The 25,618-nt window shown below is 37.5% G+C and overlaps 1 protein-coding gene across 9 annotated transcripts in view; it reads left to right on the top strand.

Moving 5' to 3' along the window:
• Positions 1–25,618, top strand: part of NBAS (NBAS subunit of NRZ tethering complex) — a 393,028-nt gene that overhangs the window by 45,035 nt on the left and 322,375 nt on the right. For 8 of the 9 annotated variants that reach the window (XR_010149189.1, XM_001161679.8, XM_009442024.5 and 5 more), the window contains 2 exons: positions 6,434–6,572; positions 13,587–13,655. Coding sequence is in view for 8 of the 9 variants with exons in the window: in XM_001161679.8 (XP_001161679.4) it covers positions 6,434–6,572; positions 13,587–13,655 (208 nt within the window). In the remaining variant the exon portion in view is untranslated. The remainder of the gene's footprint in view (positions 1–6,433; positions 6,573–13,586; positions 13,656–25,618) is intronic. The other variant, XM_054677689.2, reaches the window with a different exon arrangement.

Genomic DNA, 25,618 nt, shown 5'->3' on the forward strand with positions numbered 1-25,618 from the left:
AAACGATACTCTATATACTGTGTTGCCAGCATGTTTTGGATATTGTGTTGTGTGTTTTGACATCCCATCACGTGTATAAAACACCCTTTTTTCACTTACAGTATTTTCCATTTACAATAGGTTTATTGATTATCTGATCATAAGTCAAGGAGCATCTGTAAACCTACGTACCTACTACGTGCAATGAACAAATATGAAATGTGTCTTTGACCTAAGATGCACATTTATATGTGTGTGTGTGTATACATTCACAGACATATATAAATATCAAAGACAATAATACAAACAAAATTCCTTACTTCCATTATTTTGTCTCACTTTCTTCCCTCTAGAGGCAGCTGTCATAATTTTGGTGTGTGACCTTCCAATATATATTTTTGTATTTGTTCCCTTCACATTGTATATGTTTTCCTGAACAATTTGTTTGGTTATTTGTCCATCCCTTTTAACTATTTGAAATATTTCTAATTTTTCAGCTTTATAAATAGTACTGATGGGATCAAAAAACTACCTATCGAGTACTATGCTTATTACCTGGGTGAAGAAATAATCTGTACAACAAACCCCTGCGACACACAATTTACCTATATAAAAACCCTGAACATATACCTCTAAACTTAAAATAAAAGTAAAAAATCCTAAAAAACAAAACAAGTTTCACACTAAACTTTTTTTTTTTGGCCAAAAGATGAATATACCTGTGCAAGAATTTCTCTATAGTTTCCTTGGAGCAGTTTGTGGGGTAGTTAGTTGTGTGCATTTATTTGATATTGTCAAGTTGCTCCAAAATGATTGCTTCAATTTGCAATCTCGCTAGTAGTTTTTAAGAGTTACTAGGCCCCTAAACATTCTAGAGGGTGATTGGTGTAAATCTGTGTTGTTTTAATCTGCATTATTGGCTTTTGGATTTCTTTTTTTGCGACTTGCTGTTGCTTGTCCTTTGTCTACTTTCCTTTTGAACTGGTTTTGGGAGATCTTTATAAATTCTGCCTACTAATACTTTGTTAGTTCTATGTGTTGTAAATAACTTCTCCCAGTCTTTTTTTTTTTTTTTTTTTGAAATGGAGTCTCACTCCGTAGCCCAAGCTGGAGTGCAGTGGAGCGATCTCGGCTCACTGCAACCTCTGCCTCCCAGGCTCAAGCGATTCTGGTGCCTCAGTATCCTGAGTAGCTGGGTCTACAGGTGCACGCCACCACACCTGGATAATTTTTTGTATTTTAGTAGAGACGGGGTTTCACCATGTTGCCCAGAGTGGTCTCGAACTCTTGAGCTTAGGTGATCCACACACCTGGGCTTCCCAAAGTGCTCGGATTACAAGCCCAGTCTTCATTTTATGGATGGAAGTTTTAAATTTTAATATGGTCAAATTTGAGTGAGAATGTCTTAATGATGGCAGGGTAGGAAAATGTTTACAGGACAAGATGCACAAAGCCCAGCTCATAAGTGAAAGCTTGATGAGCATGAACTGAGTTGGCTCTTCTTAGAACTTATTTTCTTATGGGAATTCTGTGTTTTTCTAGTTTCATTAAACCAGTTTGTTCAGTTCCATGAAAAATTCTTACAGGATTTATGTGAAATTGCGTTCAATTTGTAAATTAAGAGGAATTGGCATGTTTAAAATACCCACCAAAGAAGATAGTATCTCTCCCTCTTCATTCATGTAACTCTCACAAGCTTGAAATTTTCTTCTCGATGTTTCCTTAAAAATACCAAATTCTTGGCTTAGCATTGTTTTGTCCGTTTTAATCAGTGTGACCCCACCTTTCCCTGCCTCCATTGCCGTGACCCTTCCCTTCTTCCCACCTTATCTCATCATATCTTACTGCTGAAACATAGAGTGAAGACAAGCAGTAAGAAGATGGGTCTCTTTGTACCTTCTTCACTCTGTGCTTCCTAATGAGAAACGTGGACTTTCAATTCACAGCCCCTCAGCAAACATTTATTGAGTATATTGTGCTGAGTTTCAGACTCTTCTCTTCCATTGACTGGCTTTTTTTTTAAGTTACATGGTTTTACCAGTGGAACTTTATTTCTCCTCACTTCTGGCCAGTGTTGCCCTGGAAGCCTGTTCTGAACACTCTGATGATGATGGAGCGTGTTTATTTACTTGGCCAGTCATCACCATAAGCCTGCTTTTATTTTTATTTTCTTAATCACTTGTAGGTTAGTTTTCGTCAACATTGTGAGTCTTATTGAATAATAAAGTAATGGAGTCTTGAATTGGGGTTGATACCCCTTGGGGTTTTTGTTTGTTTGTTTTGAGAAAGTCTTGCTCCATCACTCAGGCTGAAGTGGTGGCTTGATCTTGGCTTACTGCAGCCTCTGCCTTCCAGGTAGCTGGGACTACAGGCATGCACCACCACGCCCAACTAATTTTTGTATTTTTTGTAGAGACATGTTTTCCAGGCTGGCCCCTTGGCACGTATAACTGAAGAAAAACCCTTCAGTAGATTTAGATTTGCTTATCATCTTCAGATTGGTCTGTCATCTTTTGTGCTACTAATTTCATGCTCCCATGTGTTCTTCCTTTTTTTTTCTGTTTTAGAGAGTGAGCTTTTAAATGCAGAGCACATGCCTTGTTCATCTTTGTACACTCAGTGCCCTGCACATTGCCTTGCACTCAGCAGCTGCCAGTTGCCTGTTTTGTGAAGATGTTGATTCAGTTATCTCCATTTCTTTCCCTTTAAACATACCTGAGCACCCGTGCCTACTTGGGTGTGTGAACACATATGCATTCTTAGAGCTGGAGCATCAGTGTCCTAAAGCTGCTATCTGTCTGATTGGAACAGCACATGATTCGTTTCATCATTCTGCTGCTTTTCCACTTATTCTTCAGTCTGGCATGAACGGAGGAAAGGCTGGGAACAGATACTGAATCCCTTTTGTTCTCAGGGGATCTTAGCCTTTTGTAGCCGGTTTTGTCTATGCATGGCTATGCTATTTATCAGAATTCATAGAGAGGAAGTGTCTTACAATACCCAGGACATAAAAAATCTGGATTATCACTTAGGTCTGCAACTCCTTCAGTAGTCAGCCAACTTAAAGTTTCAGACATATGTTAACACAAATTTAATTAGTAGAAATTATATATTATAAATATATTAATGTTTACTATATTATATGTTTTTAATACAAATATATATATTGGACATTGATCAAAGTGACATTATTTCAGTTATCAAGGAACTGTTTTATAATGGCCTTTGGGAATTTATTGAATTCTTAAGTAGTGATATTGATATAGTTTATTGAATTCTTAAATAGTGATAGTTTTCAAATAGAGGTTCAATAGAGGTTACTGTTTTAAATACTAGGTTACTAGTTTTTAAAGGTATGCTTTATGAATCACATGTTTTTGGATTGAAAAAACGTTGTGATTAAATTCTGAACTTTGGATATTCCAGATTACCCCTTTTGTTTCTATTTATTCAGAGGATTTTTTTCCTATCAAATGGACTTTTGAGAAAGAAATTTATGGAAAATTTGAAGCATGTACAAAAGTAGAATAGTATACTGACTCCTTAGTGCCTGTTATTCAGTTTCAACAATCAGCTCATGGCCAGTCTCATTTTACCTGTATACCCAGCCATTTCCCTATCCACCCTTCCCTGGATTATATTGAAGTAAATCCTGGACAGCATATTATTTTATCTGTAAATATCTCAGTGTGTATTTCTACAAAATAAAGACTCTAAAATATAAACATGATACCATTAGCGCATCTAAAATAATTAACAGTAATCTGTCAGTATCTTCAAATATCCAGACTGTGTTCTCCCCTTCCCCTGCCTCTTTTTTAGACAGGGTCTCACTCACTCTGTCACCCAGGCTGGGGTTCAGTGGCACGGTTATGGCTCACTGCAACCTCAGAACTCCTGTCCTCAAGCGATTCTCCCACCTCATCCTCCCGAGTAGCTGAGACTGTAGGTACCTATGACTACACCTGGCTGATTTTTTTTTTGTAGAGATGAGATCTCACTATGTTGCCCAGGCTGATCTTGAACCCTTGGCCACAAACAATCCTCCCACCTTGTCTTCCCAAAGTTTTGGGATTACAGACATGAGCCACTGCACCCAACCTATGTTTTCTTTTAATTCATTGATCTGCTCTCCATATCCTCCTTCTATCTGTTGCTCTTTTGCTTTGATTATGTGTATGTGGGTTCTGAAAAAAAAAAACCCAGGCCATTTATCTTGTATTTTCTCACTGTCTAGTTTTTGTTGATTGCATCTTTGTAGTGTTGTTTAAAGTATTTTTCTTTTTTCATCAATATTTTCTCCAAATTGAGAGTTAGATTCTGAGGGATAATATGATTTTATCTGCACTAGATATACTCCTTTTTTTGTGAAATATTTTACTGTAATAGAATCATTTGAGAAGAATGAATGCTCTGGGCAAGTCAAGTAATACTCATAATACTAGCCTGACTTTGGACCACAGTCTCTTTTGCCCTGGTGAGCAGGGTTAATTACATGTTAGCTCTAAGGATTTGCTTAGGGTAGGAACAACCAAAATAGGTTGCTTCAAGGCATCGTCTCAAAGTTTTTTTCTTCCAATTTGCTGAGATGAAAATTTGTTACAGCCGCATATAAAGGCAGTAGGGAAAAGGCTTTGTGTGTAGGCCCAAGCTGTGTTTCTGTGAAGAAAGTGCATTTGAATTACTTTATGGTTTTTGAGATTTTGAGTTGGGCTACATTCCATAATTAAACCTGGAAGGATTTTGTACAGTTTTGAAAAATTTAGATCTAAGAGTATACGGTAGAGATGAGTTCTTTAATTGTTATTGTTAGCTTAGTTCAGAAACACTTTAGAAAGTGGGTTGTCAAATGAGAAGAGGGCTTTTAGTGGCATTAGAGTGTGACAGGTCATCTGAGTTTTGGGACTGGGAAAGAAAAAAGGTATATATTCATTTTCTATGAATCACAAACTTGGTGACAACACAAACTTACCCTGCAGTTCTGGAGATCAGAAGTCTGAAATGGGTCTCACTGGGCTAAAATCAAACATATCCTCAGGGCTGTGTTCCTTTCTGGAGGCTTGGGGAGAATCTATTTTGTTGCCTTTTCCGGCTTTTAGAAGCTTCCCAGATTCCTTGGCTTGTGGCCCCTTCTACCTTCAAAGCCAGCGGTGGCCAGTTGAGTGTCACATTACATTACTCTGACATTGACTCTTCTGCTGCCCCTTTCTACCTTTAAGGATCCTTGTGATTACTTCGGGGCCACCTGAATAATTCAGGATACTCTCCCTAAGTTCAAGTCAGTTGATTAGCAACCCTAATTCCATCTACAACCTTAAATCCATGTAATAGAACATACTCACAGACTGCAGCGATTAGGATGTGGACATCTTTTGGGGGCCATTGTGTTGTCTGCCACACAAGGTGAACAAAATTAACAGAAGGCAGGTGTTGCTTTCTACCATAATATAGTGCTTTTTGACTACTCTTGGGCATACACCTCCACTGGTCTTGAAGGGTCTGTATTGAGAGCTCATGGTGTTATGTCATGAGGTACTGATATTTATTTTATAACATTTAAAGTTAGCTTTAGTTGACATAAATTGTAACTGAGTTAGTCTGATATGCCAACTCTAAATAACTTTATGTTTTTTTGACTTTTCAATTTCTATGTAGAAACATAAATTTTTCAAGATTTGATTTTTCTATGAGTATGGCCAAGAAGGAGGTAAACGGAACTTTCAGACTTTTTTTCTTTCTTTAGACAGATAATTGTGATGTCTGTTATACAGATCCCTGCCAGAAGTACTGAACATAGCTTTAAAAATTGTGACTGTTGGGGTTTCGTTATTAATTAGCTTTGTTTATATAGTGGTTACACAGTAATGTCTTCTAACTTTTAGTATATGTTAGGCTGTTTGCCCTGTTGGTAACTGGCCTCCAGTCATGAATGGAGTGTAACGAACAGAAAAGTGAACCACTCATAGTGTGCAGCGAAACTACCAACCAGTCTTATTTTGGTATAATTATTGCTCTGTGGTTTCCCATTCAGTCTCTCCTGGGTGTCATTTCTTTCTAGCATTCTGTAATGGCTCCCTCATTGCATCAGATACATTGCCATAATTAATACATAATGTATCTGGGTGAGGCTACACATCTATTAAAGTTTATTGGTGTTGATACAGACAGTTTTTTTATATTCAGTTGCTAGCCTTAAATTTTTTCTTCATTTCTAAGTTCCCACCTGCATTTCAGGTGCTTGAATATTTAAGCCTTAGTATATGGTGAAATTCTAATTGAAAAACAGTTTGGTTTTCTTTTGATTGTTTCCTCTGAAATATTTACCTTCTAGGTTTAACATATATTAATAGTACTTGGTAAATTTTCTTTCTCAAGGTGACTGTTTCTGCTCTCTTTGTTTTGCTCTTATTTATATTTGCAATTTATCGATTTTTAAAATTTTTCTCCTTTTTAGACTTTTACTTGTTGGTGGATGTGAAACTGCTGAAGTAGGCATGTCAAAAGCTTCTAGCTGTGGCCTTTCTGCCTGGAGAGTTCTTTCAGGATCACCGTATTACAAGCAGGTTACTAATGGTGGAGACAGGGTTACTGCAGTAAGTATGAGTTATGGCACTTCACTTTGCTATGTGTCATTTCACTATGCTATTTGTCTTAGACAAATAAGTCCTTTGTAAGATATAGAGGAAGAAATAATTTCATCTTGAATGAGGACAGTGAAGTAATGCTGGTATAATTTTATTTCTTTCAAATAACATATTCAACTGAGGCATATTGTATTTAACTTGGAATAATTTTTAGTAGTGACATTTTCAGATACTAGAAAAACAACCTAACAGTAGTCCCATTCCTTGTATTTGCTTATTTAGATGAAAACATGTATTAAGCACTTTTTAATGTGTTGGCAGCTATTTGGAGTGCTTTTTATATGCTCTAACTCATTTAATTCTAAGTAACCCTTTGAAGTAAATATTGTTACTGGCCCGAGTCTGTTGATGAGGTGGTAAGTGAGGTGTAGTTAAGTAAGTTGCCCTGATCATCCAGCTAGCAAATGGCAGAATTAGAGTCCAGATTTCCATGTTGTTCCATATTTACATGGACTATTCATCCATCCATTCATTCTATACTTATTTATTGAGCTTCTATTTTGTGTCAGGCAGTCCTTAGGGCTGTAGTAGTCAGCATAGGCTAGGTTCTATTTTGATAATTCAAGCAATCAAATGAGCAAATGCAAAGTCCTGAAATTTCTGTGGCTTATCATATACAGATTTTTTCCTTATTTTGTGGCAAAGCCTGCTGTTGAGATCATGACTCTCCTGGGCAGCTTGTTTTAAGTGATGATTAAAAGATCCATGGAGAGTGGTGACCTTTTGGGGTCCCACTATCTCAGTTTATGGTCTTAGGAAGGGAAGGGAGAGATAATAGGTGGAACTTTTTACTGTCTTAGACCAGAAGTGACATTGGTTCTACTTACAGTTCGTTTATTGTATTATGGCCCCTCTTAGCTTCAAGGGGGCTGGGAAATAGTTTTCTATGTGTCCAGAAAGGTGTGAAAAACTAGGTATTGGTAAATACTAATTATGTTTACCATCCTGGCCACACTGCAGTCTTGCATGTCTTAGTTATTTGTGTAAACTGTATGAAAGTGAGCACTTGGGCCAGGCGTAGTGGCTCACGCCTGTAATCCCATCACTTTGGGAGGCCAAAGCGGGTGGATCATGAGGTCAGGAGTTCAAGACCAGCCTGACCAACATGGTGAAACCCCGTCTCTACTAAAAATATAAAAACTAGCTGGGCGTGGTGGTGTGCACCTGTAATCCCAGCTACTCAGGAGGCTGAGGCAGGAGAATCGATTGAACCTGGGAGGCGGAGGTTGCAGTGAGCCGAGATTGTGCCACTGCACTCCAGCCTGGGTGACAGAGCCAGACTCCGTCTCAAAAAAAAAGAAAGTGAGCACTTGGCCAAAATTATGCAGCTTGGGCTTACCATGTTACTTAGTGGGTACTCAAATATTTTTTCAGTGAGGGAAGAAATCTAGAAATTAAGTTGAAACACAACATAATCAAACATGTTATGTGTTCATTTTGATAATGAATTTGTCAAAAAATATATTGATTTCAAATTATGTTCTAAAACAACAAACTATTAAAGATTTTAGTGTTGAAAATAAACTAATGAAGATGTACTTTTGAAAAGAAATCTTTAGCAATAATAGTAATCCTCTGTGAATTTTATTTTTAGCATTTAATATATACTGCAGTGTGCAATTGTGATTTAACCCAACAAAGTAGTAGTTTCTTTTTCTTTAAATGAAGTCAACTTACTGGTTTATATGGCAGCAGACATTAAACCAGTTTGTATGTGTAGAACAGCTTATGCAGTACTGTGCATATGCCTTTCCTTCCATTTATTGTCCATCTACCTAGTCTACCAGCCCTTTATTCTCTCTGCACGACCTAGTAAGGAGAACAGTTGGTGTATTATTGGCCACATTTCACAAATAAGGAGCCTAAGGCACAGTTGAGCATAATAACTGAAAATAGAGGCATGAGATGGGCCAGATCTAGTTGCTGTTCTGCACCCGCCACCCCATGAAATTCTATCCATATCAGTGGCACTAATATATGCTATGATGATTATCCGATAATTTATAAAAAGTAAAGTGAGGTAGAAGTTACTCGTACATATTGGACACATTAGTTCATATCTGTAGGAATTTAGCTGTGTTTATCTCTCTGATTTAGGTCATATCCAGCTTCTAGTTTTATATGCGAGATGTTTCAGGGTAGATCTTAGAGTCTGAAGAAGTTTCTCTTAGCTCTGTCTAAAGTAAGCATGATGTCTGTGGCTTTCTTGGCTCACTGCAACCACCGTCTCCCGGGTTCAAGCGATTCTCCCATCTCAGCCTCCCGATTACCTGGGATTACAGGCACCCCCCATCATGCCTGGCTAATTTTTGTCTTTTAGTAGAGATGGGATTTCACCATGTTGGCCAGGCTGATCTTGAACTCCTGACCTTAGGTGATCTGCTCGCCTTGGCCTCCCAAAGTGCTAGGATTACAGGCGTGAGCCACCATGCCTGGCCAAGTCTGCACCTTGTTTTCAGATGATTCAGTAAAAAAAAAATTTTAAATTATGTGTGTCTGTATACATAGACACACACACACATAGAGATAAAGCAAATGTGACAAAATATTAATAACTGGTGTAGCTAGGTGAGAGGTATACTCGTGTTTCATTGTACAATCATTTCAACTTTTCTGTAGCTGTGAAATTTGTCAAAATAGGGTTGAGGAAAAAAGGAAAATGGATGTGTATAGAGGATATAAGGAGAGAACGTGGGTAAGTGGTGAAAGTCCCTTTTGGTTTGGTGTAATCAAGTGTTTATTTGGGACCCAGTAGGCAAGCAAGTGGCAAGTCACATACCAGGGAATCTTTTTTCACCTTAGTTTCTTTGAATTCTCCTGTGCTTTCCCTTTGCACCTTACTGAAGTATTGGAATCTACTCTGCTATGTATGGTCCTGATCTCCTTGTGGCCTGAGGCTTCGGTATTGAAGTCTTTTAAAAGAAAATTGCTTGTGCGCTGACAAAATAAGTGGGAAAAATATTGAATTGCAAATTGAATGCTCTGCTGTATGATTAACTTCTTGAAATGCTGCAAGTGTATTTTAATTATGTTAGTGGCTGTGTCTTGCAGCTAAACTTAAAATCATTCTGCATAGCCTTCCCTTACCTCAAAATAATTTGAGGTTATGGGATTAGTTCCTTTTGTCAGGCAGCAGATATTGTTCTCATCGAACCTCCTCTTACTGTTTGTTTAAGGTTGCTGTTGTCTTGGTGTAGGTATTGACTGAAAAATGCTGCTGACACATACATCGTAGTCTCTCTCAAGGCTGCTAGGTTGTAAAACAGACTGTGCAAAATTCAATATGTGCATTGACCCAAGTTTCCAAATTAATGTTAGTGTCATCTATGTGAGATAGTTTTATTTATTCATTTATTCAACATTTAATCACTGCTCCAAGTATTAGGAATATAAAAATACTTTTAGCAGCCCTCAAGGGATTCGCTGCATGTGGGAAGAGCAGCTATGTCTCATATAAGTGCAATGAGCTATAACAGGTACCAGATTAGAATTCAGCAGCTGGGACAAAGGAAGGACCCAGGCTGTGGAGTCAGAAGGCTGGTGTTTGAATTCCACATTATCCCTTACCACTGTCTACTAAGGCTTTTGCCAGGATTTAAATGAAGTAATATATGTAAAGGCATTCGATAAACTGTAAGATGATCTACAGTGTTAATTATTTATTGTTTTCTGAGTTTTTAAGATCAAAATTTTGGAAAACTGTATGAGAATGAACGAAGTTGACTGAATTTTTATTATTGCTGCTGCTGCTGCTGCTGCTTTTTCAATATAGAAGCTTGTTGTGGAAAGAACATAGACTTTTTGAAATCCTGTTTCTACGAGAAATCCTATTTCCACGAGAAATCCTATTTCCCTGAAAAAAATAGAAGTAATCAGAAGGAATACTTCTGTAGGATCCCACACCCTGCCAGCAGCTGTGCCTGTGTACTGTAACTTTTCTCTTGTTCAGACAGAGGAACTGTCCTTGCTCAGGCTAAGGCCAAGCCCTGTGTTTGTCCACTAGATCTCCCACTCTTGTTTATTGAAGGATATTCGTCTTACATCAGGAATTTTGTTACCTCTTAGGTTTATCAGCATATAGCATGCTTTTATTTTTCCCTTCACAAAAACTCTTCAGACTCCACTTTGCCCTCTGGCTATCATCCCATTTCTTTTCCTTTCCTTACAATGCTCAAGAGTTGTCTGTACTTGTTTCCAATTCCTCTCCTTCCATTCTCTCTTGAATTCACTCTAATGGAGATTTCCCTCCATCATTTCACAGAAACTATTCTTATTGATGTTATCAATGTCTTCCAGCATTTTACGAGTTTGTTTTCTTGGTATTCTTTCATTTCTACTAATTGCTTATACAAAAATCAGCTTATTCTGCTTTCTTCTTTCTTTTTTTTGTTGTTTTGTTTCTGCATTGTCACATACATAATATTTGTACATTGGTGTCTACGTTTGTTCCCAGCTTTCTTTAGTCATCTATTTATGTATTTTAAAATGCTTACTCAGTTCTTTTGCTGAAGTTTTCCCAGTCGTTCTTGTGGTTGGATGAAATTACAGTATGTTTTGAGAAGGTCTCATAGGTGATGAGTTTCTTAAGTTTTTGTATTTTATGTTCAAAACTGTTTTGCCATAACCTTGAAATTTGAGGGGAAACTTGTCTGGATGTAAAATCCTTGGTTCGCCTTCTCTTTCACTAAACTTTTAAAAAATGCTACTCTTGTTTTGCTTTGTATGTGAGATTTTAAAAGTCTGATGCAATAAAATTATTTGCCCTTTGTATGTTATTAGTCAGTTTTTCTTACAGGTCTTTATTTTCTTTATCTTTGAAATCTGATAGCTTCCTAGGATATTGGAGTTGATCATGCTGAGTTTAAATTTTCTGGGTATGCATTGGTTCTTTTAGTGTGTAGATTCAGATTTTTTTCTATTTCTATTTTTTCCATTTTCTGTTTCTGTAAAGTTTTCATGGATTATAATTTTAAATATTCTATACTTTGGTTTTGTTTATCTTCTTCAGATTCTCTGGCAATCCAAATGTTACTGCTTTTTACTATATTCTCTTTCCAGTAGTTTTTCTTTACTCTTTTTACCTCTCCCTTTTATCTTATTTCCTTTTCACTTCTTAACTCATTTTCATTTTTTCATTGTTTTCATGTCTTCCTTTAAAGCCCCTTATTAAATTATCCTTGAGTACCTTGTAATTTATTCTTTATTTTTTAGATAATTTTCTTTTTCTTATATTTATTTCCTGAATTTGTTGAGCTTTTTATTATTAACCCTTTTTCACTCTTCTTGTCCAGTTCTATTTTCAGTTACTGAATTTTTGATTTAAGGTGATTTTTCAAGTTGTCCACATTCTCAAATGCTTGTCTGACTATATTTCATTCTGTTTGGAGTGCTATGTTAAAGTTTTCTTTTGCTTCATGGTTGTTTTTTCAGCCATAGTTTCCCTTTGTTGACACGTGTTGACTTTTGTCTTCTCATGTCTGCAAACTATTTGTGAATCTCTTTCTTGTTCATTTTTATGATATTGGAATACTTTACAAGATTGGTAGGTTAACGGTGCCTTCTTTTGTCAGTATAGCAAAGTTCAAATACCTTAGCAGATTTTTTTGGTTTTGTTTTGGTGACAGGAGGGGGCGTGGATCCTCTGATGTTGTGGTTGTCTATTGTCTTGCTGCACACTACATTTGCCCCTTTGCTTCCTTTCCCCTTTACCACCCCTTTGGCAAAAGGCACTTCTTCCTGTTTGCCATTTTTCTCCCTCAGAAGCTCTGTGTTTGGAAGCCTGCCTCTCATATCATGCCCACACTTAGGTCCCTTCCCTGTAGGCCATGTCTGATTAACCTGGATGCTTTTATTGTATTTTCACTCAGAGTGGACTTAGTCTTTTTGGTGGTAGTTTTGGTTTTAGATGGACCTTAGCCATTTTTGCTAGCTCCCCTCTGTCCTCCCTGGGTGTTTTTCAATTTGCTTTTGCTCACCACCACACCTTGTGGCAGGTCACAATGGGGTGAGTGGGGACATAGGTTTTAGCAGGAGCAGTGGAGATGACACATTGGGAGTTGGTGATTTCTTTCTTTTTGCTTACAGTTATTGTAAAGTTTGGGTTATTCTCTATCTTCAGGCTAAGTGGAGAGTATGGTTTTTGTGTAGATTTATCTCCCTTTCTTGTTCTTGATTTTTTTGGAGGAAGTATTTGGAGATGTGTATCAAGGCCATCCCTAATGTTTTCAACTCAGAAGTTCTGGCTATTGTGAATATTGTTGCTGTGAACATTCATGTACAAATATTTGTTTGAATGCTTGTTTTCATTCTTTTGTGTATAGATCTCAGGTGGAATTGCTGGGTCGTATGTTAGTTTTATGTTTAAGTTTTTGAGGAACCACCAAACTTCTTCCACAGTGGCTGTACGGTTTTATGTTCCCATCAATAGTGTATGAGGGTTCCAGATTCCCTACATCCTCAACAATGTTATTTTCCACTGAAAAAATATGGTTTCTAAGTCTAAAGGCAAAAAATTGTCATGTGTTATATTATTTTATGCACTGATTTCTAATGATGAAGTCTTTTTTGGTGTTTTTCAAGCATAGAATCAATTGTTAATAGATGAAATTTCTTTTGGAAGTTTTAGCTTTTTCTATACTGATGTTAGGATAAAATGGCAACCTTGGGCAGCCTTACTTGAGAAGAGCTTGCAGTGGATTTTGATTTGCATAAAGTTTACTGGTTATATATTTAAAAAAGCATTTGATCATGGATGTATTTTGTAAGATTGTACCACTTGGTGGATTTTTTTTTCCCAAACAAAAACAAAATCTCACCAAGATCCTTGACACCTTCTTGGTGATTTTCTTTAATCATTTAAAAAAATACTAGATTTGCTATAGTTTTCATTTCATTATAAAATGACATTTTACAACGATAAGTCATTTCAGTAATCTTTCTTCATATGATGCATTTATTTCGCAGGTACCAAAGACACTGGGATTATTAAGGATGTTAAGTGTCAAGTTTTACAGTCACCAGGGACAAGAACAGGTAACACAAATTGGCTTAACTATGATGGGCTTCTCAGACATTTTTACCCGGAAGTACCTTTAAGGTCAAAGCTGAATGAACCTCGAATTTTTTGTATCTTCATCTGAGTGTATTCATATACACTATGTGGCTATATGCATTAGTAAGAATTCATAGAGCTGTTGCTGAAGATTTTTATATTTTACTGTTTATCAACCTTATCTTAAAAGAAAAATAATTATAGAGAATATACCCAGTCCTCTTGGGGATCTGGGAATATAGCTCAAGGAATTCTCCTAGAAACATTATATACATATCTTTGAATTTCATATTTTATCTTTACAAATCTTGTGAATTTTGTATTATTGTTCATAATATATCATTTTTTGGCTTAATATTAAAAAAAATTCTTCCCCAAATCTGAGATTACTGATGCTCCAAGAAGAAATGTGCCTCTTGACCCTGGGTTTTAAGTACCATTGTTTTACTGTCTTGTTACTCAGCAGGAAAAGTATGGATCCATGGCAAGGATGTTAGACGGTTTCATCCAGATGAATATCAGTGATACTTAGGAACTGCCTCTGTGAGGTGGTTACATTTGTTTCTCTGTTTGACTTTCACACGAGTCTTGACCTACACTGGGGAATCAAATCATACTTTTGTCTTGTGGGGGAATCAAATCATACTCCTGTCTTGGGGGAAAAATCAAATAATCTAATCTTTTTCACTGCTTCAATTTCTTTCCCTGTAGGACCTGCTGATATGAAAAGTCAGGCCTCCATATCTGCAGATTCTATATCCCTCAAATACTGTATTTCCAATTCGTGGTTGGTTGAATCAGAGGATGTGGAACCTGCGTATATGGAAGGCTTGACTGTACTGTACTTTTTATCATTATTTTAGGGAGTACTCCTTCTACTTACTAAAAAAAAAGTTAACCATAAAACAGCCTTAGGCATGTTCTTCAGGCATTGCAGGGAAAGGCATTCTTATCATGGGAGATTACAACTCCATGAGTGTTACCATCCCTAAAGACCTTCCAGCGGGATAAGATGTGGAGGTAGAAGACGGTGATATTGATGATCCTGACCCTGTGTTGGCCTAGGCTGATGTGTGTATTTGTGTCTTAGTTTTTAACAAAAATGTGTAAAAAATAAAAGCATAAAATAAAATACAAAAGTTTATAGTACAAGAATGTAAAGAAGGAAATTTTTTTAATACAGATGTATGTATAGCATGTTTGTGTTTTAAGCTAATGTTATCACAGAAGTCAAAAAGGTAAAAAAATACAAAGTTTATAAAGTAAAAAAGTTACAGTAAGGGAAGGCTAATTTATTATTGAAGAAAGAAAGTTTAAAAAAATGAATGTAGTGGAGCCTAAGTGTACAGTGTTTCTAAACTCTACAGTAATGTGCAGTAATGTCCTATCCTAGGCCTTCCCATTCACTTGCCACTCACTCGCACCCTCACTCACCCAAAGCAACTTCTAGTTCTGCAAGCTCCATTCATGGTAAATGCCCTATACAGGTGTTCCATTTGTTATCTTTTATACCATTTACTGTACCTTTTCTGTGTTTAGATACACAAATATTTACCATTGTGCTCCAGTTGCCCACAGTTTTCAGTAGAGTAGCATGCTGAGCAGGTTCGTGGCCCTAGGAGCAATAGGCTATACCACCCAGCCTAGGTGCATAGTAGGCTATCCCATCTAGATTTGTGTAACTGCACTCTATGTATGATGTTTTCACAATGACGAAATCACCTAATGACACATTTTGCAGAACATCTCCCTGTTGTTAAGTGATACATGACTGTACTATAATTTTAGAGCTGAAAGAGCTCATAGGGCTTATCTAATAATTTCTTATTATCATGAACACTTTGACAAGTATTTTCACAGGATCTCACAGGAAGTTTGCATTACCTACACTGGCATTATGATGCCTACTTTTTATTGATGAAGAGATTAAGGCCTCAAGAGAAATGTGTGCCTAAACTCACTTAGCCAGTGTCAGAGATGTGTTTGGTCTTCTGTTGGTTTGTGATCCAGTGCTTGTTTTCACCACTTCTAGTTGGTTATTGTCTTAAACCTTTAGTTGATAATTTGGAAGAAACAGAAACTAAGATGTGTTTCAAAGTAGCTGAGATGACAAATTACTTAATATCTTAGAAAGAATTATCTATTTTACTACTCAAGTTTGGCAGCAATTATGTTTCTCTTAAAATGTGTTCCTCTTAGCCTGGCGTGGTGGCTTACACCTGTCATCCCAGTTCTTTGGGAGGCTGAGGTGGGAGGATCACTTAAGCCCAGGAGGTCGAGGCTGCAGTGAGCCATGATTGTGCCACTGCACTCCAACTTGGGGGACAGAGTGAGACCCTGGCTCAAAAAAAAAAAGTTCCTCTTAACTACTAATATCTTTACAAAATGGGCCTGCTTTCCTGTATAACCATATTATTTTTAGTTCATTTTAAAATTTACTTATGAAACTCTAACAACACTGAGATTGTATAGTATTAGAGGTAATATACATAAAATAGCCAAGACAGTGATTGTCATATTGCAGATACTCAGCAAATAATAATGGTGTAATGGTGACTGCTGTTATCTCTGTTAATTTCTTTATATCCTGAATTATAGAATTAATAATTAGTAGTCCACAGGTTCTTTTTGAATTGTGGTTTATTATACCCAAACTTACGTGGCTTTAAAAAATAACTTCTCATTGTCTGGCATATAATATTATCTTTTTTTTTTTTTTTTTGAGGCAGAGTGTCGCTCTGTCACCCAGGCTGGAGTGCAGCAGCTCACTGCAAGCTCCACCTGCCAGGTTCACACCATTCTCCTGCCTCAGCCTCCTGAGTAGCTGGGACTACAGGCACCCACCACCATACCCAGCTAATTTTTTGTATTTTTAGTAGAGATGAGGTTTCACCATGTTAGCCAGGATGGTCTGGGTCTCCTGACCTCATGGTCTGCTGGCCTCGGCCTCCCAAAGTGCTGGGATTACAGGCGTGAGCCACCATGCCTGGCCAGTATTATCTTTTAAAAGAGTATATTAAAATAAGAATTATTTATATTCTTTTATCAAGGATATTGGCTTGGATCTTTTCTTTTTTTTATTTTTTTTTTGAGACAGTCTCACTCTGTCACCCAGGCTGGAGTGCAGTGGCACGATCTAGGCTCATTGCAAGCTCCGCCTCCTGGGTTCATGCCATTCTCCTGCCTCAGCCTCCTGAGTAGCTGGGACTACAGGTACCCGCCACCACGCCCGGCTGATTTTTTGTATTTTTTTAGTAGAGACAGGGTTTCACCGTGTTAGCCAGAATGGTCCTCGTGATCCACCCGCCTCGGCCTCCCAAAGTGCTGGGATTACAGGCGTGAGCCACCGCACCTGGCCTTTTTTTTTTATTTTTCAAAAGCCTTTTTTTCTTTCCTTCATGCATTTACAGTGTTTTTGTCACAGGTTGTTAGTCAGGCTTTTGAGGCTGACTTTGTTTGATTTGAAGGATAGATTTCTAATTTTGTGTGTGTGCGTGTGTGTGTGTGACTTCTAAAATATAATGGTGTAGAATATCTAGTAAACTTCTTGAGGGTGGGGATTTATGTTTGTTTTGTTCATCGCTGATTTCCTACAGTATAAAACAATGCCTGGCACCTAATATTTATTATTGAATATATAATATTCAGTAAATACTTGTGGAATGTTGGAAGAGCAGCACTTATAAATTTGCCTTTTATTGATCTATTTTTTCTTTAAGAATATGTAGTACTTCAGAATGTTTCGAATGTATGCACTAGAAAACTATTTTTAATACAGTTTGTATATTTGAAAGTTACAGGAAATGGTAAATCACTCATTTTTAATTCTATTAAATTAGATGACAGGTGATTGATTTCAGTACAAAGGTCTGATGTTTAACATTCTTAAAAACCCTGTCTTGCAAAGGACAGTTAGTTAGGAAGTTTTATTGCAATATTTGAGAGAAAGTACAACTCATTCTCCAAATATTGCTGCCAGTAGTAGAAGGATTTAATAGTATTTTTAATGAAGAAAGAACAAATGGATATTGGAGCTAGTGGAATAGAGTGGATTGCAGCAGATACTAGTGATACTCTTTGCTATCAAGCCGTATTTCATGACAATTTCTTTGTGTTCATATTTTAACAATTCATGTGGTTTTCCTTAATAAAGATCACTATGCCTTCTCAAAACGTTTTAAAATAGTCTCATTTTACTTTTTAAATTTTTACTTTTTAACAAAATTTTAACTTTTATTGTAAGTTCAGGGGTACATGTGCAGGTTTGTTATATAGGTAAACTTGTGTCATGAGGGTTTGTTCTACAGATTATTTCGTCACCCATATATTAGGCCTAGTCCCATTAGTTATTTTTCCTCATCCTCTCCCTCCTCCCACCCTCCACCTGCTCATAGACCTCAGTATGTGTTGTTCCCCTCTATGTGTCTATGTGTTCTCATCATTTAGCTCCTACTTATAAGTAAGAACATGTGGTATTTGGTTGTTCCTCCATTAGTTCCTGCATTAGTTTTCTAAGGATAATGGCCTCCAGCTCCATCCATGTTGCTGCAAAGGACATAGTGTTGTTCTTTTTTAGGGCTGCATAATATTCCATGTATGTAACACATTTTCTTTATCCAGTCTATCACTGATGGGCATTTAGGTTTATTCCATGTCTTTGCTATTGTAAATAGTGCTGCAGTGAACATATGTGTGCATGTGTCTTTATGACAGAACGATTTATATTCCCCAGTGTATTAGTCTGTTCTCACACTGCTATAAGAACTACCTGAGGCTGGACGCAGTGGCTCACGCCTGTAATCCCAGCACTTGGGAGGCTGAGGCAGGCAGATCACTTGAGGTCAGGAGTTTGAGACCAGCCCAGCTAACATGGTGAAACCCCATTTTTACTAAAAATGCAAAAATTAGCTGGGTGTGGTGGCACGTACTTGTCATTTCAGCTACTTGGGAGGCTGAGGTGGGAAGATTGTTTGAACCCAGGAGGTAGAGGTTACAGTGAGCCAAGAATCGCGCCACTGCATTCCAGCCTGGGCGATGGAGCAAGACTGTCTCAAAAAAAAAAAAAAAAACTCCCTGAGACTGGGTAATTTATGAAGAAAAGAGGTTTAATTGACTCACAGTTCTGCAGACTTAACAGGAAGCATGACCGGGAGGCCTCTGGAAACTTACAATCATGGTGGAAGTTGAAGAGGAAGGAAACACATCTTTACCATGGTGGAGCAGGAGAGAGAGAGAGAGCGAGCACAAATGGGGAAGTGCCACACACTTTTAAACCATCAGATCTTGTGAGAACTCACTATCATGAGAACAGCAAGGGGAAATCCGCCCCCATGGTTCAGTCACCTCCCATCAGGCCCCTCCAATTTGACATGGGATTTGGGTGGGGATGCAGATCCAAACCGTATCACCCAGTAATGGGATTACTGGTTCGAATGGTATTTCTGTTTTTAGGTCTTTGAGGAATTGCCATATTGGCTTCCACAATGGTTGAACTAATTTATGCTCCCACTAGCAGTGTGTAAGCGTTCCTTTTTCTCCACAACCTCGCCAGCATGTTATTTTTTGAATAGTCCCATTTTAAATGTTTGTATGCCAGACACTGTATGTATGTATAAATATTTTTATTATTGGGACAAATATATATTTTAATTATCTGTTAAACTTCACAACTCAAAAGGTATAGTATTATCCAAATTTTATAGATTAGAATCAGATTAGAAAAATTAAGTGAGGTTTTATAGCAAGTGGAACTCTAGCATCTGTGGTAGTTTGATACTACATTGCTGCCATATTCTTTTATGGGCCCTCCAGAGAGGAAAGTTGAAATAACTTAGTGGAGAATGGGTGAGCTACTTCCCGTTTCTGTATACCCCTACATGTACTTTATACACTCAGTAAATGTTTTTACTAATCACCCATTTTGCAGGCAGATTAGTTACAGAGAATCAGTGGAGGAAAGGTATAGTGTATCTAGGGGAAAAAGTTGTAAAATTTTAGTTCCTTTAATAATTTGTTAGATAAGCTTTTAAAAACATATCTTTTGATAGAGATGGTTCTCAGTTATTATAGATGACGTGGAAGTATACTATAGTAAAATACAAGGAAATATTTTACTAATTTTTCATCATTAAAAGTAATTTCAATACCTACTCATAGGTGTTACTTGGAGCAAGTTAAATGTGTGTTCTGTGGCTTTGGGATGCTATAAACATCAATATATTCCATACTTCTTAATGTATAAAATATGAGTATTTTCAGATTTTCAATACCTTTCAGATCCCAAGAAGTCCTAAACTGGCATCTGTAGCCCAGTTCTCTGCACTTCAGATTTGTATACCCTGCTGCTTACTTGACAGCTTCAGTAGGATAGCCTTCAGGCATTTTAAATCAAACATTTCCAAAACAAAACTCTGATAGCTTCTCATTTTTCTTCCCTAACCCTTTCTACCTTAGACTTGATTGCCTCAGTAATCCATCCTTTTGCCAAAGGGAGATACCTGAAAATTATTGCTGACACTACCCAGTCCTTCATCCCCCCATCTAATCTAATCTAACACCTTTGCTACCAGTATCATCTTCAGAGTGTACTTAGAATCTTTCTACTTCTTTTTTCTTCTGTGGCTATCACCATTGTATAATTTGTCATCTCTCCTACATTAGCAGATACTTAATCAGTTCCCCTAGCAACCTTAGTGACTTAAAAAATGTAAATCAGATAAGCTCATTTTTTTGCTTGAAGAAAGCCGTCAGTGGCTTTCTGTTGAACTAAGAATGATGACAGAATAAAATGCTTAACATTATCCAAAAAGACATTACATAAGCTGGCCCATGACTATCTCTGCAGACTGATCTCATGCCACTGGCTCATTCTCTTTTAGTTATGTTGGCCTTATCTCAGCTCATCAGGGGTGCCATGTTCTTTTCTTTGTAGATTCCATTTTTTTTCTATTGGGAATGGTTTTACCTTATTTGTCCTCATTAATTAATTTTTTCTCATCTTTGGGCATCAGCTCTATTTTTCATATCCTCAGACTCCTCTTATAGTCCTTCAATTTAAATACAGTTCCTATTGTTATTCTCTCTTAGAGCACTCTGTATTTTTCTTCCATAGCAGTAATCAAAGTTTGTAATGTAGATTTATTTGTTAGTTTATTTGTATACCTAATCTGTATTTTCATGGCTCCATGAATCTAGATTCACATCTGTTTTACCTAGAAAAGTGCCTGGAATAGAATAGGTGTATTAGATGATAACCCCCTTTGCAGCAAGAAATTAAATCAGATTCCTGCTAGCTTCTTTTTGCACCTTCTTCCTTCCTCCCTCTCTCCCTCCTTCTTTTCTTCCTTTCTTCCCTCCCTCTTTCCTTGCCTCTCCTTCTCCCTCCCTCTCTCCCATGCTTTCTTCCTTCCTAAGCTGTTTATTGTGAAATATAATACAGATGTAGGAAATTGCATCAAACAAATATGTGGTTTAATAACCATTTTGGGGACAGCTTTATTGAAATGTTCACATGTGGTACAATTTACTCATTTAAATTATACAATTCAGAGGTTTTTAGTATATTCACAGAACTGTACAATGATTTCAAGAATCAATTTTAAACATCTTATCGCTCTGGAAAAAAACCCTGCATCCCTTAATTATCACCTGCAACACTCCATCTCCCCAGCTCATAAGCAACCCCTAATCTTTTAGTTTGTATAAATTTGCCTATTCTGGACATTCTATATGAATAGAATTATAAAATATGTGGTCCATTGTGACTGGCTTTTTTCGCTTAGCATGATGCTTTCAAGGTTCACCCATGTTGTTGCATGTATCAGTATTTCATTTCTTTTTATTGCTGAATAATAGCCCATTGTGTGTGTGTGTGTGTGTGTGTGTGTGTATCTGTATATGTATGTGTGTGTGTATATACATACACACACACAGTGTTTTATTTATCCATTCATCAGTTGGACATTTGGGTTGTTTCTACTTTTTGGCTATTATAAATAATGCTGCTGTGAACATTTGTGTGCAAGTTCTTTTGTGGAAATATCATTGAATTTTTCTTGGAGTGGAATTGCTGAATCTTATGATAACTGTGTTTAGCCATTTGAGGAGTTGTCAGATAGTTTTCCAAGGTGGCGGCACCATTTTCTGTTCCTAATGTCAGAGTATGGTGTTTCCATTGTCTCCACATCCATGCCAACACTTGTTATTATCTTTTATTCTAGTAATCCTAGTAGGTGTGAAGTGGTTCTTGTTTGAAGTTGAAAAGGTACATAACCTTATAACTATTATCTAGGGCAGAAACAGGACTCTGCCAGCTACCTTCTATGGACCCTGTCACAAACACAGTTCCCGCCCTCCCTCCACAAGCAGCCATTATTCTGCCTTAGGTTTATCTGTTTATTTATACTTTTATCATGCAATTTTTCATCTCTAACAATATGGCTTTTTAAAAAAAACAATGTGTTTTAAGTCTCTTTTTCTCTATCTGCTGGTCTGTCCTCCATATCATCTTTTTTTCTCTTAAAAATTATTTGTTGAAGAAACTGTTTTTTCATTTTACTCATTGCATCTTTATAGTGGTGTTTCCTTTATTCTTTTGTCCTTTTGTGTCCATGTATTCTTATAAATTAGTAGTTGGATTTGAAGATCATGCAGATTTTTTGTTTGCTTTTTAAGGCAGAAAACTGTATAGGTGGTAGTGTCTTCTTCTATCAAGAGGATCGTATCTGTTTTTGATGACATTAGTATGGGACTTCCCCTGTACAAGTGGGTGCAGGCCGGTTAGTTTTGAGAGCTTATAGAGTGCCGATTGCTCCAGGATCTCTTGTCACTCTCCTGCTATTGGAGTGTGCATAACTTCCCCCAGTTTCCATTTATGTGAACAGTATTTATCAAGTGCCTGGTCAGCATTTTGGCAAGAGACTACTCACCATTTTCTGTGCAATGCATTGAAGAAATTGCCTATTGTGAATGCCGAGAGATGTTCCCTGCGTGTTAGGAGAGTTATTGTATTGCTGCCACAGAGTCTTGTCAGGTCATCTAGAGCATGCCACATGAGTGTCTGGGCTTTGGCTGCCTCCTCAGCAAAATGAAAAAAGGGTGGTAAAAATGCAGAATTAAAGTGGAAGATTTCAAGTGGAGGTGCACATCAGAGATATCTGGGAGTTTTTTCAAAGAACATATGCCTATGTTTTTCCAGCCTAGATTTCTATTTATCCTAAGTGCTGGGAGTGGAGCAGGTGTCCATGTGATTCTGATACCCTCCTTTTTTGGGAACATCACTCTTTATTGTCTTATTTCAGCTCTTGTATTCTAGCATTTATATAATGTGGATGGAGTTCCTATACTCAGGGAGCATATAAAGTGGTTAGTGAGACTAGGTAAAGTACTAGTTAGAAGTTAGAAGAATTAAATATCAATATATTCCTCCAATATAAAAGATCTTACTAAGGTGCAAGTGAAGAGTGCCAAATGAATGAGACATGTTGTTGGAATTTACAATTAAGATGTGTTATTATGGATTCAGGTAGAATCCAATCTTCATACTAACTTCTATATTTAGAAAGTTGAGTTATATGATAAATGCATTAAATGACTTTACGTACATTCTAATTTTATCCTTGGGGCAACCTTATAATGTGTAGATGTTGTTATTTTTATTTCAAAAAGAGAGAAAGTCTCTGTTACTTATGATAGTTAACTAATGTGCCTATGGTCACATAACTACTAGTGGCAGAGCCAAGTTGAATGTTCTTGACCAAAATTTCAGCTGTTGAAATGATGATTAAAATAAAAATGACATTCATGATTAAAATAAAAACGAGGAATGTGAAAGAAATTTAAGACTTACTTTAACCAAAGTGAAAATTGTGGCTGGGTGGGGTGGCTCATGCCTGTAATCCCAGCATTTTGGGAGGCCGAAGTAGGCAGTTCACCTGAGGTCAGGAGTTGAACCAGCTTGGCCAACATGGTGAAACCCTATCTCTACTAAAAATACAAAAATTAGCCCAGCGTGGTGGCAGGTGCCTGTAATCCCAGCTACGTGGGAGGCTGAGGCAGGAGAATCCTTGAACCCTCGAGGCAGAGGTTGCAGTGAGCTGAGATTGCACCACTGTACCCCGGCATGGGAGACAGAGTGACTCTGTCTCCAAAAAAAAAAAAAGAGAAAATTGCAGCTACATATAAATTTTATTGCTTTTACAACTGCTTAATTCAAATAAAGAAGAGAACAAGATTATTATTTACTTGTGCTGAGAAATCTTAATACAGTATGAAGAATCATGGTTTAAATGTTTGAGGTTTACCTTTTTTTTTTTTTTTGAGCCAGAGTCTTGCTGTGTTGCCCAGGCTGCAGAGCAATGGCGTGATCTCGGTTCATGCCAACCTCTGCCTCCCAGGTTCAAGCCATTCTCCCACCTCAGCCTTCTAAGTAGCTGGGATTATAGGCACTTGCCATCATGCCTGGCTAATTTTTGTATTTTTGTAGAGATGGGGTTTTACCATGTTGACCAGGCTGGTCTTGAACTCCTGACCTCAGGTAATCCACCCGCCTTGGCCTCCCATAGTACTGGGATTACAGGCATGAGCCACTGCACCTGGCCGAGGTTTACTTTTATTGTGATATGTAGTTGCTTTTATCCTCCCATTTCCAAGGCACAAACTCTGGTATTCTCTCCCTTGCCCACTGTATTAGTCAATTTTCACACTGCTATAAAGAACTACCTAAGACTGAGTAATTTATAAAGAAAGGAAGTTTAATTGACTCACAGTTCCACATGGCTGGGGAGGCCTCAGGAAATTTACAATCATGGCGGAAGATGAAGGGGAAACAAAGCAGGTCTTAATGGCAATAGGAAGGAGATAGAACGAGGGCAGAACTGCCGCACACTTTTAAACCATCAGATCTCATGAGAACTCACTAGCACGAGAACAGCATGGGGAAAATCTGTCCCCATGATCCAGTCACCTCCCACTAGGTCCCTCCCCTGACACATGGGGATTACAATAATTCAAAATGAGATTTGGGTGGGGATATAGAGCCAAACCATATTACTCACCAACAGACACTCAGACTCCCAAATACCACAGACTCTGTTCATAGAATTTAGCGTGGATTTTCTAACTGTGACTTGAGATTTTGGTCCACAGTTACTGTTGGGATAATGAATTATTCCCTGGGCCAGAACCCCCTTGCATGTTATATAGGAATTCAGAAATGTTTCTACGGACCAGGTGCAGTGGCTTATACCTGTAATCTCAACACTTTGGGAGGCCGAGGCAGGCAGATCACTTGAGGTCAGGAGTTTGAGACCAGCATGGGCAACATGATGAACCCCCGTGACCCTCTACAAAAAATACAAAAGTTAGCCAGGCATGGTGGTGCATGCCTGTAGTCCTGGCTACTCAGGAGGCTGAAGTGGGAGGATCACTTGAGCCTGGGAGGCAGAGGTTGCAGTGAGCCGAGATCGTGCCAGTGCACTCCAGCCTGGGTGACAGAGCCAGATCCTGTCTCAGAAATAAATAAATAAATAAAGGTTTCTACAAATAAAGAGCAGAGTTTTATTTCAGAAGGAAAACACTATATTTCCAACATAACCTAAGTGTCTTGAGAATCGTGAGTGGCTACAATCCAATTACTACTAATAACTCTATCATCTTACTATGCATGAACGTTCAATAGATAACTTGGGACTTCAAAGAAATGCATACTTGATGTGTATTTATAAGCAAAATAATGACTGGGATTTGCTTTAAAATCCTCTGGCATGGTGGTGACTGGGGAAGAGTAAATGAAACATGCCTGAAAAAATGTTAATATTTGTTGAAGCAGGTTGGGTATGTGGATATTTATTATACTGGAATTTCTACTTTTGTGTGTAAGTGAAAATTTCTACAATAAGATAGTTCAAGAAAGAAATACTACATTTACAGTGTGGATACCATGGCA

The sequence above is a fragment of the Pan troglodytes genome, chromosome 12, assembly GCF_028858775.2.
Source record: "Pan troglodytes isolate AG18354 chromosome 12, NHGRI_mPanTro3-v2.0_pri, whole genome shotgun sequence".
Taxonomy (NCBI): Eukaryota; Metazoa; Chordata; class Mammalia; order Primates; family Hominidae; genus Pan; species Pan troglodytes.